The sequence below is a fragment of the Lactuca serriola genome, chromosome 9 (genome assembly GCF_051521515.1).
Source record: "Lactuca serriola cultivar US96UC23 chromosome 9, Lser_US96UC23_V15, whole genome shotgun sequence".
In the NCBI taxonomy this organism is placed as follows: Eukaryota; Viridiplantae; Streptophyta; class Magnoliopsida; order Asterales; family Asteraceae; genus Lactuca; species Lactuca serriola.
Window position 1 is genome coordinate 34,903,478 of NC_136416.1, and position 14,805 is coordinate 34,918,282.

Here is a 14,805-nt window from a genome sequence, read left to right on the forward strand (position 1 = left end):
CTGTCTTTTTCTGTAAACAAAAATTAATTTAAAATTAAACTGTAAATTGACATGAAATATTGAGACTTTATTAAGGTTTTCTAAAAAAGAAAAAATTAAAACCAAGTACCTTGTTAAAAATGTATTAAACAATTATATATATATATATATATATGTCTTTTTTTGTAAATAAAAATTAATTTAAGATTAAACTGTAAATTGCCATGAAATATTGAGACTTTATTAAGGTTTTCCAAAAAATAAAAAATTAAAACCAAGCACCTTGTTAAAAATGTATTAAACAATTATATATATATATATATATATATATATATATATATATATATATATATTAAAATTGTTGCTCCTTAGCTACAGTACCTGACCACAGGTACTGTAGCTGGGTTTACTGCTCAACCATGGTCACCGCCCACCATCCCAAACGGCTTGCTTCGTTCTTTGTTACACCACCAGTTCCTTCCACCGCTTTCATTTTTGTTCCTTATACTTCCCCCACCGCCTCTCTTATCAGATATCTTCTCCACCACCTACACATACGTCTTCGACCGTACCTCCGGCCTCTGTGGCCTTCTTTCTAATCGAATCGGAGGAGTGGTCATGTAGATCACTGTCGTCTCCGATTGAATCAGGGATATTAAGACGTGTCGATGGGCCACGGAGGTAGAAAACGTCGGTGTCGTAGGCACGACCGGCGTCGACGGGGGAGGAGTAAGAACCAAGCCAAATACGAGAACGTTTATCGAGTTCTCGAATCTCGGCGACCCACTTCCCCCACTTCCTCATCCTGATTCCTCTGTAGTAGGGTTTGTTTGTTTCAATTGACTGAATCTCCTTTCTCTTAGATGTTGAACAGCCGTTGTCTACCTCTATGTGTGGCGGTTGTGATTGTCGTATGGTTCATCTTCTGTTGCTGTTCCTGTAACTGGCCGGCGTAGGTGCCGCCGTTTTGAAGCCTTTTCTGTTCTTCCCCAGTATGTTGATTGTGGTGACTGTACCTGGGTTTGTGAGTTCTGTGGTGCTTTTTTCTGGTATGTCGAGAGGGCCGTTAATCTATCTACATCTGCACATCCGAGGTATAATCATTGTTGTAGGGGTGGGAGTGTAGTTCTTCCTTATCCTTCTAGGTTTCCCCCTGATTTTGTTGCCCTGTATGGTTGGAAACGGGAGAGCTTCCACAGTACCACCACACTTCTCTTGCCATTGCCGATGACAAACACAAAGCCTTGGTAAGATACCTTAATAAGTTTATTTCTTTAATTTTTTCACTTTTCATCATATCTTTCTGTTTGTATAAGTTTTCTTTGCCTAATTGAGCCATAATACTAATTTCTTTGCTTCAATTATATCTTTATGTAACGGTGTTGTATACAGATTACATGCAGCTGATCTTTTTTATCAGAATTTGTACTTCAAGGTTTGTCTGCCACCTGCTCGATGAAATGCTTAAGAGAATCTTGTGTTTTTATTCAACATGCCACTATTCCTTAGCATTAAAAATGTCAGTTAGGTATTTAACAAGGTTAATGCCTTTTATAGGGACAAAAATTTAAGGTCCCTGCAAATGCGATACAATTGGTTATCAGTTGTTTGTTAAGTCAGTGAATGATATAAGTGAGATTTATTTTAGAAAATTTTAATTTCTGTTTCTGCTCAAAGTCTCTAAAGGCTAACTTTTTTCACCAAGTATTTATTATTTATATTGATTTGGAAAGGTAGGTAAATCCGTAACTATGCCATCACCAAGGCGGCTGAAGTTTCAGTTTTTCGTGTTTCATTATTTGACCCCTAATTTTTTCTATTCTTTTTTAGATTTGACGTTTGTAGGTAATTCCTTTCGTTCTCTTTGATTTTTAGTTCGTTTAAAGATCCCGGAAGCCATCACAGCCATAGAGAACCACCACTGGCAGCCATATGACCACCAGTTGAACACCACATGTGGGTGATGTTGGGGCTGTTGTCCTATCACGGTGGTGGCTTGCTTTTGGCTGGTGTATCTCCCAAATGCTAGCCTAATATTGTTCGTAATTAAGTACAAGAAATCCAATGTCATTAAAAGTCAGATTACTGAAATTATAAACCTATCAAAGGCTTTTCAACAACGTTGTAAATATGATAATTTTATAAATGATAAAGCCTATGGATGTATGCATCTTAATTACTACATCGAGGATGAGACAATGAAGCTATTTGTAATTAGGAAGCTCACTTTTAAATGAAAGTGTCTATATAAACATCTAATTCATCTTGCCATGCATGGAGTAATAGATTAAATATAAAAGCCATATAATGTGAAGAATGTGGTAGCTTTACACGTATTATAGCATGGTCATGTTTTGGTCCTTATGTTATGGTTTTATGATGTATTGGACATTTTTGCCCCTCTTTTGTTTTTTGGTTTCCTCCTTGGTGTTGCAGGCAGTTTGCTTGACTCCGGTGTGCTTGAAAGCATTTATATAAAGTTTGTTCCTCATCGCTGTAGTCTTGCTGCTGTCTTTTGCTGCTTTCTTTGTTTTGGACCATTTTGCCCCTACTTACTTCTGTTGTTTCTTCTTACTTCTGTTGTTTCTTCTTACAACAGGTTGCCGTTGGAACCTTGACTTTGCACTAAACAGGTAAATTTTCACCATTTGTTTAAAACAATTCCCAAAAGAGCAGTTTACTTATTCTTTTCGATTGATCAGCCACCGACGTCTTGCCTGGTCGATACCTTTGCCTTATGGAAAAGAGTATCCGGGCTTATTATATTGTTTTTGTTGTTCAAACTTGGCAGATTGAAGATGCATAGTAAGTGTTTGATGAAATGCTTTAAAGAATATTAGTTCTTCAAACAATAATTTTTTAATTCTTTTGTCAGATTTATCAACATGTGTTGCTTCACATAATAAATAGTGAAGTACATGATGGTAAATTAAGTGTTTAAATGACCTAGAATGGAATTAATACTTGATGTACCTAATGCTTATGCATCTGTAAAGAATTTAGATTTCAGGTTGATAACAATTTGTGTGTCAGGGCCTTCTTTTTTACTGAAAATCTCCAATTATGATGGTGTTTCCCTTTATATATATTGCAGTCCTTATACGAAATTTCTTTTTTCAGTAGGAAATGGGCATGATAGGGTATGCGATATCTCATCATCAATAGACAAAACCCCAACTGATTTATATATTTTTCTAATATAAATCTACACGCCCGACTTTGCTTTCTTTTTTCTTTTGTCCCATTCAGGTTGAAATTTATGGATCTTGTGGTGATATTTTTAGTGTCAAACCGGATATTTGAGAGGAACTAAAAGCAGCTGGACTGTTGCTTATAAAAGTGTTTATGATTTTAGCTGTTTGGTTTCTTTTTTTGGTTGCTATTTCAATGTCATTGTAAATGATATTTACAGACTTCTACAATAACGAAAAAAGAAAAAGAAGAAGCCAAATAAGGATGAAATAAAGTTTCCTGGGCGTGAAGAGATCAAATTTAGAGATGTTAAACTCCACCAAAGTTGGTCGATGTTCCCAAGGTTAGATTTCTTATTCTTGAAATTGGCTAAATGTCACATGATTATGATTATTTAAGGATAAAAACATGAGAAAAAGATTAAAATAGCCACTTTTTCTTAATGATTTTGTCAAAAATAACCAAGAATTTCACATATTTCTTAAGATAGCTTCATTTTGCAATGCCCTAATGGTGCCAATATATATATATATATATATATATATATATATATATATTCTTTTAGCTAATACCATTTATGTCCACTTTTTTTAAAAAGGGACCTGTTGTCCAGATTTTTTTAAAGATCCGCAAGTTACTTACTCTTGCTGCCACATTAAACGACTTAACACGTGGACTCAAGGTAAAAGGACAATGCATTGATTGAAATAGTGTGTGTTCGTAATTCTGTATATATCTGTTATATCTGATTTGAGATTTTTTATAATGAATTAAATGGGAAGCTCCCACCAAATCATCCAACACTTAAATCAGATCAGATCACAGGCTTTTGGAGAATGGTGAGTGTGGCATGCCAAACTCTTAGAAATATAGATTGGAGACACGACAAGGAATGATATTTATCTCATGCTTATTCATATTAGATGGCTATTTCAAACTTTTGACTTAACATAACACACACATAACAACATGTTTGCATTTTCGTGCTACTAAGGGAAACATAATTTAATATTTTATGTACCTTTCCCTTTAATAGCAACGTACTTTATTTTTTACTTCTAATATTAACTGATTACATTTGTGTATCGGTTAAAAATTTTAGTTCATCCCTATTACAGGTAAAAAAAACTAATTACATTGATTATATCTACAAAAAAAATTGCTATGGGCATTAGCAATGAGAAAAAAAGGTGAAAGAAACGAAAGTAGAATGCTATAATATAATACACAAATCAATGAAAGTAGTTTGTTATTTGTTGCAGAGTGCTGTGGACGAGGAGTTGGCGAACTTAAACGAAGTTGTAATGAAGCGTTATGACGGTGGAGAGTCAAAGGGAAACTTTGACCCCGAAAAGCATATATAGGCTTATTTACCTGTTAGACTCAATGAGCAACAAGTGACAAATTTATTGCAATGTATAATTCCCATTTCAATTCTTTGGGTTTACTTTGCTTACATGTCAATTTTCATTAAGATTGTTGCTCTTTTTCATCCCTCAAGTCGGTTAAGACGTTTCTAGACCTCAAGAGCTGGAAGCAAGTCGGTGAAGCTTTGGCGGTACTAACCCCAGTTGGAGGCGGTGTTAATTTGTGAGCAGAAGAGAAACACCGTCAAAGGCAAAAGAAAAAGAGCATCGACCGCGAGAAAAGAAAGATCGAAGAAAAGAAAAATCTAGGAACGGTGGGTGATGTTGATGTGTTGGCGATGGAGGGTAACTGCTGTCTCTTTATTATAAATTAATGTATACGTAAATTACACAATAGATTTTGCTTTCAACTCAAATATGTTTAAAACTATTATTAGAATGATTAGTTACTTAAAAACGATGATGATTAACCAAAAAATATCCAAATAAATGGTTTTAACTTGATTAACAGGTATAGTAGTTACAAATAATATTAAACATCAAATTTAAATAGAAAAGATGCATAAAATCAAATTTCTATTTTTTTTTTTTTTTTTTTACAAATTTTCAAATATATCCCTTAATTAATCAGGGTGTTTACGGTACAGTTTCGTGCAATTTAGAGAAAAAACCGCAAATCGCACCTCATATGCGGTTTTAGTTTTTCGAAAACCACAAACCCCATCGAAAAACATAGAAACCGCATTTTGTGGTGTGGTACCGAACGGTTTATGCGGTTTGAAAACATTATAATATTTAGATTCTTAATTATCCCTATGACACTAAATGAAGTTATATATGTTATAAATGTGACATAATCAAAACAAAAATAAAAAATATAAAAATAAAAAAAATATACGAAAAATTAGAAAGAAAAGGGTAAATTGTCTTATAATTATCACACAGAGGTTAAACTACACAATTATCAATAATTTGATGAAATCAAATTAATTTTAAGTTATGAAATTAATTCAAACCCATGTCGTCTTAAAAAATTCACTTTAGCATGTTTCAATCTTTTTATTTCGTTTGCTTATATATATATATATATATATATATATATATATATATATATATATATATATATATATATAAGAGAGAGAGAGAGAGAGAGAGAGAGAGAGAGAGAGAGAGAGAGAGAGAGAATACGGTTCATTTGTTTAGACTAAGCATTGTATTATTGTATAAACAAATGTGGACCAATTATTTAAAAGGGTATTAATGTAATCTTGCAATATAATTTATTTTCAATTAATTAAAATTTGATTGATATCAATAAAATTCGTAAATATCAGGCTATTAAATATGCATTGTATCAACGAACATTATATATATATATATATATATATATATATATATATATATATATATATATATATATATAGACATCGTATACGTTTCAATCTATTGCAGATTCATAGTTCATCATCTTCAGAACAGTTTTCTTATTATTATTGTTCGTTAATGGAGGTATGTTGTTCATTGATATTTTTGTTGTTTACGATATTCCAGTGATGAAATTCATGTTTTCAATTTTATTGTTTTGTTTTTCAGAACAAAGACTGTAATGATAACAATAAGGACTTTTCAGATAACAATGATCGGAATGTCAAACAACGTGAAGTGCATCAAGATTGGAAGAAATTAAGAAGATGTGAGATTTGTTTTGGTGTTGGTCATGATAGGCGTAATTGTCTTCAAGCAAGGGTCAACAGAGAGTAGATTTTTACTTCGTCCACATATTTTAGGATCTGAATAATGTTTTCAATTTAGCCTTATCGGATTCTATGGAGTTTTATTTCAGTGTAATAATGATATGGATTCATGAATTATAGAGGGTTATCCTTGTAAGTTTATGTTTTCATTCAATTAATATTAATAATTCTCATTGTGAGTTTGATTAAAATTCCATACATTTTCTTATTTATCATATGAATATAGATTTGTTGTTGTAAATGTATTGTTGTTCTAATGTTTCTGGATATAAAAGTTCTTCGTAATTTGTGTTGTACTTAATGTCATATGTACACATTCTGTAAGAATATGTGATACAAAACATAAATTTTATTATTCATAAAGAACAAACAAAAACACAATTCTTTTTATCCATAGTAGTATAATGTAACTGTTGATTACAATATACATTTAAAAAAAACACAATGCTTATTAATCGTACAGAATAAGTGTTTCTAATTTCCTGTTACATTTTGGTTAGGCAACGATTCTGTTAGAATTCTTAAGATGAAATTCCACCGGAATGCAAATTTGTATTACAATATACAGATCAAATAGGAGCAAAATAAATTTGATGTTATTATTATCATATATAGTTTTACAGAATAAGATTGTTGTATCATGATATCGTGGTTTATGTATGTCTCTGCTAAGTTGTACGATAACATACATAACCAATGTGTGAAAATATTTTTATTGTAGATCTTGTTTGTGATTTTCTCAGAGAATAACACGCTTGTGATATTAATTGATTATTTCATATATGCTTTATGGCATAACAAACCAGAAATCATTTGTAAATTCAATTAAAATTTTTGCTTTTTAAAGTTCGTAGAATTAATTTTTTTAAAGTTTAATTTAAAACGCAGGATGTGCTGAAGTCATATATACGCAATTTATTATATTTGGAAGTTGAATATGTCAAATATTTACAAAATCATGATGAACAAAACGATGTGTTTATTATTATTATCCTTACAATCTTTATAAAAATTTGAAAAAACCAAAGATTTGATAACAATGAATACATATATCACACATTTTTAGTTACATATCAATTACACGGTTTCTCCTTTTTTAAAATATACTGAATTGGCTCAAATTTTGTAATATCGTATTTATTTTGCTTTCTCATATCAAGTGGTGTTCAATCGTGTTGTTACTTATCTTATGAATGATACAATATCAGCTGGTGATGATCATATTCATGATCAACATGAATTTCCTAAGGAGTATGAAAATTTCGGGTTACAGGATCATGACTCTCTACATAATGTTGAATTTCAAATATCTGAGAGTAGCAATCTAAATTTAGGTGAATTTATTTTATAAGTTTTTAATATGTGTTATTTTGTGTAATAATAATGTTGAAAATTTGTGTTGTTTTTTGTGTTTTTGCGTAACTTGCACTTGCAAATATGAGGATCCATTAGAACACATTCAAGATCACATGTATGACAATTCCGAATATTATTTCGGTGAATCTAGTAATCATAACCCAGGTGATGTATTTTAAGTATTTTGTTCGCTTTTATACATTTTTATGTATCTATTACACATACTCTTATTAAAAGATGTAGAAAATCAATTCGAGGTCAATGACAATGAGGCAGATTATACTATAGACGATGATAACATGCATTGAATTTCAGAAAGGTTAGTACTTGATAAAAATATATAATTTAATAAACTAGATTAATTCTTTGAGACTTTTTTAATTTTTCTTTTATGCAGAACAATCTCATGTTACACATGATTATGTCTCTCCTGGTGGATCATCGTATTGGATTCCTGTTGTTTCAGACAACATCAAACCTAAAATCAATTCAATTTTTGATTCATATACAACAACATTATCAATGTATTACAATTATGCATCATTAGCAGGTTTTGATGTCAGGCTTGGACCATTTAGAACAACTGAATCTGGCATTACCACACAACGACATTTGCTATGCAATCGGGAAGGTAAACCAACAACCGCTAAAGTGGATACTTTGGACCCTCAACATAACAAGATTCAGAGAAGGAAAGACTCATTTAGGTGCGAATGCAAAGCGAAAATTGTTGTTATTCTACTACATGGTACTAATAAATATAATGTTGTTGAATTGGTTGAACAACATAATCATATGTTGTTTGGTAAGGACAATATGTTTTTGTCTCGTACAAAGAGGAAACTTGATTATTCACAGGAGATGTTTATTCATAACTTGTCAAAGCAAAATATTGGTTCCTCAAGAGCACATAGATTGTATTCTGTACTTCAAGGTGGTTCTGAGATTCGAGGTGGGTTGGTTTCTGATTTCAAGAACAGTACGAGAAATCCCAATTCTTACATAGGTGTCAGGGATGCAAAATTCCTTGTATTGAAGATGTTGAAGAGGAAAAAAAATATCCCAAGTTTTTCTTTCGATTTTAGAGTTGTCGAGAAAAAATTGAATTTGATTTTTTGGGCTGACGAAACTGCAAAGTACAACTACAATGCTTTTGAAGATGTTGTCTCTCTGGATGCCACATTCAGCGTGAATAAGTATTATTAAATTTTGCAATCTTGTCACATAATTTTTTATTTACTTGAATAACGCTTAACAAGTTTTATATTTTTAAACAGATATGATATGGCTTTCGTACCTTTCACTGGGATAGATAATCATAAGAAATGTGTGACTTTTGGCGCTGGACTTTTGAGTAGAGAAGATGCTAGTTCTTACTCCTGGTTGCTTAGAGCATTTTTGAAATCATTCAAAAAACAACCTACACTTGTTCTTACAGATCAAGATTCAGCTTTAAACAAGGCTGTTAATGAAGTATTTCCAATGTCAGCACATAGGTTTTATATGTGGCATATTACAAAAAAACTTCCAAACAAGGTCAACATTTTTTTTAATATTTAAACCAAACTCACTATGTTTACCTTGTTAGCACATATTATGCAATTAGAAATAAAATATTTTAGAACAAAATATATGCCACAACTACAATTCATTACCGGCTTTTGCTAGAATCTAAGATACATTCTTTAAGAATTTTAAAGAACATTCTGTTGAAATTCAAAGTTTACATAATTCAGAACTTGCATTCATAGTGTAACACATTTTTTTATTTTATACTAGCATATATTTTTTTTATTCAGATTACATCCCAACTAGCCACAAACTCAGCCTTTCGAAAGCGTTTTCACTCCATAATTTGGAATTCTAAGTTGGAACCACATGATTTTGAAAAGGAATGGAAATCTTGTTTAAATGAATTTAACATTTCAAATAACAAGTGGTTGCAAGAGATGTATGGGTTGCGTAGACGTTGGGTACCTGCATTTTTCAAGGACATACTGTAACGACCCAATTTTCACGTCCAAAAATTTCGTTTTTAAAACATTACTTTAGAAAACATTAATAATTAAAAACATTGTTTGATCAAACCATATCACAACGTAAACCATGTCTAAAAGCCAAATCATACAACCAATCGAAATATCAGAGTATCAATCCCAGGGTAAACTCATAAATGCGGAATCAAGGAGTGTGTGTGATGAGCCGCTACCGCGCCTGCTCCTTCCCCTTGGCTGAAGAGGTACCTGAAACAACAACTGAGAAACGTAAGCACAAAGCTTAGTGAGTTCCCCCATCGTACCACATACCATACAACACATATCATACATACTGCCAGACTATTCTGGGGTGCCTGACTACCCGGTACGACCATTCTGGGGTGTCGACTACCCGTGCGGCCATTCTGGGGTGCCGTCCTACCCGTGTCAAGCCATTCTGGGGTGCTGACTATCCATGTCAAGCCATTCTGGGGTGCTGACTACCCGTGTCAAGCTGTTCTGGGGTGCTGACTACCCGCCGGTCCTGACAACCGATCCTCGGGGACTATTTCACCCCTACTGCTACTACTATCACATATCATAACATAACATATTATCAGACATACCTGGGGTGTCTGAACTACCCTTCGGTCCTAACAACCGAACTCGGGGACTGCTCCTCTCCTACTACCTCTAACTCATATAATAGATCATGCTAGCATATAAACATAACATCACATACTGTCAGACGTATCTGGGGTGTCTGACTACCCTCCGGTCCTAACAACCGAACTATACTACTATCACATATAACATATCATGCTAGCATATAACATATCAGGTAGTAGCAAACCTAGATGATATCACAGAGACAATCATCTATCATACGTCTCCTACTGGTGGGCCGGCATTGTGGCCTTAGACCCACCGCTACTAGAAGGTAACTCACCTCAAAGTAGCCGCTGATCTGATCGGGAACTGACTGTCTACTGCTGCTGCTGCTGCTCCGGAAATCCTCGGGCTGTAATTCCCACAACATACTCAATCAAACACCGCTAACTGTCCTTTGGGTAAAATGACCATTTTACCCCTGATCATGCCCTAAGTCAAAGTCAGAGTCAACTTTCAGTTGACCCGACTCGTCGAGTTGGCTCTCCAACTCGTCGAGTCCCTACCCAAACGATTGTCCTGAATCCCGTTTCTACTCGTCGAGTTAGGCGGTGACTCGACGAGTTCTCCTTCTAAACTGATATTCAAGTCCTTCATCCTACTCGCCGAGTTGTATGAACAACTCGTCGAGTTCATCTTCATCCGATGAACACTTATGCTGCGACTCGCCGAGTTGTATGAACAACTCGCCGAGTCTGTTCTTGATCTAAGGAGATTGCCTTGAACTCGCCGAGTCAGGGCATTGACTCGCCGAGTTCCTCCATGGATGAGTTCAGCTTCCGACTCACTGAGTCACACCTCGTGACTCACTGCTCACACTCGACACTACAAAAAAGGGGACAACTCGAAGACTCGCGAGCAGACTCGCTGAGTCGTTGCCATGCAATCACCAAATACGCGGTTTTGCTCGATTCCAGTCCATGCCATTCACAGATCTGGGTTCCTAGAGCATGAATCACACGTAAAGTTTCCAACTTTACGTGTAGATACTCACCAATGAGGGATTTAGGGCTCAAAATGCCTCAAAAGGGTAAATCTAGGGTGAACAAGAAACATGGGTCCATAAAGGTGGTAGATCCAGGCTCCTGGAGCTCGATTCCACTTAGATCTATGAGCTACTCTGCTTATTACGAGTCCTCAAGTAAACACAAGCTTGGAAATGGTTCATGAAGGACTTTAATGGGGCCATAAGCATGAAAACATGGGGGAAAACAAGCCATACCTTAGTGAACACTCTGAGATAGCTCAAAGATGCTTGACCTCCTCTTCTCCTTCTTGATCTCCTCTCCTTCTCACTCCAAAGCAGAAACCAGGTGCTACAAATCTCCCTCACTTATTTTAGACTTTGTCCTCGAAGTCTGCTACTCGATCCTGAAACAGCTCGGGGTAATGCTCCATCATCTCGTCCACCAGCTCCCAAGTCCATTCCGAACCCTTGCGGTGCTGCCATTGCACCTTCACTAGCTCCACCCTTTTGTTCCTCAAATCCTTCAACTTCCTGTCGAGGATTGCGACTGGGCGCTCAATGTAATTCAGGCTGTCATCAACCTGAATATCCTCTAACAGAACTACTGCTGAGTCGTCCACTAGGCACTTCCGCAACTGAGAAATATGGAAAGTGCTGTGGATCTGGCTGAGATCGACTGGCAGATCCAGCCTATACGCCACCTTGCCCACCCGGGCTACAACCCTGAACGGCCCAATAAACCTCGGGCCCAACTTTCCCCGCTTCCTGAATCGAATGAAGCCCTTCCAAGGCGACATCTTCAGGAGAACCATATCCCCAACCTGGAACTCCAGGTCGGATCGGCGCTTGTCGGCGTAACTTTTCTGCCGACTCTGAGCAGTCTGAAGCCTGCTCCGAATCTGTTGGATCCTCTCGGTCGTCTCGAGCACCACTTTGGTGCTCCCCATGACTCTCTGGCCTACTTCACCCCAGCATATCGGGGTCCTGCACGTTCGACCGTACAACATCTCGAATGGGGGACGGTCAATACTCGCGTGATAGCTGTTGTTGTAGGAGAACTCGACCAAGGGAAGGTAGGTATCCCAGGTACCACCGAAATCCAACACGCATGCCCGCAACATGTCCTCCAAAGTCTGGATGGTCCGCTCGCTCTGGCCATCCATCTGCGGGTGAAAGGCGGTGCTAAAATGCAAGTGAGTGCCCAACTCGTCATGAAACCTCTTCCAGAACCTGGAAGTAAAACGCACATCCCTGTCCGAGATAACCGATACTGGCACCCCGTGCCGCGCCACGATCTCCCTGATATAGATGTCGGCCAATTTCTCGGCCGATATGCTCTCCTGAATCGGGATAAAGTGAGCACTCTTGGTCAATCGATCCACGATGACCCAAATCGAATCCACCCCACGCGCGGTCCTGGGAAGCTTTGTGATAAAATCCATCATGATATCTTCCCATTTCCACAGTGGAATATCCAACGGCTGCATCTTTCCATGAGGTCTCTGATGTTCGGCCTTGACCTTCCTGCAGGTCAAGCACCGCTCGACGTACCATGCCACATCCCGCTTCATGCAGGGCCACCAATAATCTGGACGAAGGTCCCTATACATCTTCGTCGCCCCGGGATGAATAGAGAATCGGGACTTGTGCGCCTCCTCCATCAAGATCCGGCGCACACCTCTGTGATACGGCACCCACACCCTACGGTGTAGTGTCAATAGTCCTCGACTATCATAATCAAAGGAGGAAACCTGACCCACCACACACTCGCTCTTCTGATGTTCCTCCTTGATAGCCTCCTGTTGAGCCTTCCGAATCTGCTCCAACAGGGGAGTCACTACGGTCATCCTCATGTATGTATCCCTGATCGGCGCCGCCTTGCGGCTAAGCGCATCAGCCACCACGTTGGCCTTCCCCTGGTGGTAAAGGATCTCACAATCATAATCCTTCACCACGTCCAACCACCGACGCTACCTCATGTTCAGATTGGGCTGATCCATGGGGTACCTCAAACTCTTGTGGTCCGTGTAGATGGTACATCGAACCCCGTAGAGGTAATGCCGCCAAATCTTGAGGGCAAAAACCACCGCCCCCAACTCCAAATCACGCGTCGGGTAGTTCGCCTCGTGAGGCTTGAGTTGCCTCGAAGCATAGGCAATGACATGCCCCCTCTGCATCAGTACCGCGCCCAACCCTGAAATAGACGCGTCGCAGTATACCACAAAATCCTCTACGCCCTCTGGCAGGGCTAAGATTGGCACCTCGCAGAATCTCCGTCTCAGTGTCTCAAACGCAGCCTGCTGCTCGGGTCCCCACCGAAAGACTACGACTTTCTTCGTCAGTCGCGTCAGGGGTACGACTATCTTGGAGAAGTCCTGAATGAATCTCCGATAATAGCCTACCAATCCTAGGAAACTCCGAATCTCAGATGGAGACTTCGGAACCTCCCACTTCATCACGGACTCGACCTTGGCCGGATCGACCAGAATCCCGTTCTGGTTGACAAGGTGTCCGAGAAATTGCACCTCGCGCAACCAAAACTCACACTTGGAGAACTTGGCATACAAGCTATCCCTCCTCAGGGTCTCCAATACCTCTCTCAGATGCCCCTCATGCTCTTCCTGTGTCTTGGAATAAACCAAGATGTCATCGATAAAGACTATCACAGACCGATCCAGCATCGGTCTACATATGCGGTTCATGAGGTCCATGAACGCGACAGGAGCATTGGTGAGCCCAAACGGCATCACCACAAACTCATAATGGCCATAGCGCGTCCGAAACGCGGTCTTCTGCGTATCCTCCTCCCTGACCCTCATCTGATGATAACCCGAACGCAAATCAATCTTGGAGAACCAAGATGCTCCCTGAAGCTGGTCAAAGAGGTCATCAATCCTCGGGAATGGGTAACGGTTCTTCACCGTTACCTTGTTCAGCTCCCGGTAATCTATACACATCCGATGCGACCCATCCTTCTTCTTCACGAACAAAATCAGGGCTCCCCAAGGTGAACTACTCGGTCGAATGAATCCCTTGTCTAACAGCTCCTGCAGCTGTGTAGACAACTCCTGCATCTGAGGAGGAGCCAACCGATACGGTGCCTTGGCTATCGGAGCCGCACCAGGAACGAGGTCAATCCTAAACTCAACCTGTCGCTCCGGAGGTATCCCAGGAAGCTCCTCTGGAAAAACATCTGCGAAATCTCGCACCACCGGAACCTCGCTCACCGTCGCCTTTCCCGCCTCCCGGGTATCCATCACATACGCGACATATCCTGCGCATCCCTGCTGAAGATATCGCCTAGCCCTCGCTGCCGAACAGACTGCAGGTCCACACTGTGGCCTCTCGCCATGAATCACTAACTCTCCCCCACCTGGGGTCCTGACTCGCACTAGCTGTTGTGCGCAATCTATCACCGCCCCATTGGGGCTCAACCAATCCATGCCTATAATCACCTTGTTCCCACGCAACGGAATGGGAACCAAGTCTACCAAGTAGCGCTCCTCAAAGAAACACAATATGCAATCTCGAAACACCATCGATGC

General features: G+C 38.3%; 1 protein-coding gene and 1 long non-coding RNA gene across 11 annotated transcripts; both read left to right on the forward strand.

The window, feature by feature from the left end:
* Positions 1-366: 366 nt before the first annotated feature.
* Positions 367-6,483, forward strand: LOC145076902 (uncharacterized). Of its 10 annotated transcripts, XR_013692853.1 has the most exons (7): positions 371-1,226; positions 1,372-1,414; positions 2,579-2,612; positions 3,392-3,514; positions 4,434-4,883; positions 5,991-6,047; positions 6,132-6,483. It is a non-coding gene; the product is annotated as an uncharacterized LOC145076902 (long non-coding RNA). The 10 variants fall into 10 exon arrangements; XR_013692854.1 differs by having other exon boundaries at positions 370-1,414; XR_013692855.1 differs by lacking the exon at positions 1,372-1,414.
* Positions 6,484-7,939: 1,456 nt separating this feature from the next.
* Positions 7,940-9,463, forward strand: LOC145075527 (protein FAR1-RELATED SEQUENCE 5-like). Its single transcript, XM_079021742.1, has 4 exons — positions 7,940-7,967; positions 8,046-8,844; positions 8,926-9,144; positions 9,448-9,463. The coding sequence occupies exons 1-4, from the start codon at positions 7,940-7,942 to the stop codon at positions 9,461-9,463; spliced, it is 1,062 nt and encodes a 353-aa protein (XP_078877868.1).
* Positions 9,464-14,805: the final 5,342 nt, after the last annotated feature.

Bases quoted from the DNA above. Each gene is read 5' to 3' on its own strand.
- LOC145075527 (XM_079021742.1), top strand. From the start codon at position 7,940: ATGATAACATGCATTGAATTTCAGAAAG. The intron at 7,968-8,045 runs GTTAGTACTTGA...TCTTTTATGCAG, and splicing joins ATGCATTGAATTTCAGAAAG to AACAATCTCATGTTACACAT. The intron at 8,845-8,925 runs GTATTATTAAAT...ATTTTTAAACAG, and splicing joins GCCACATTCAGCGTGAATAA to ATATGATATGGCTTTCGTAC.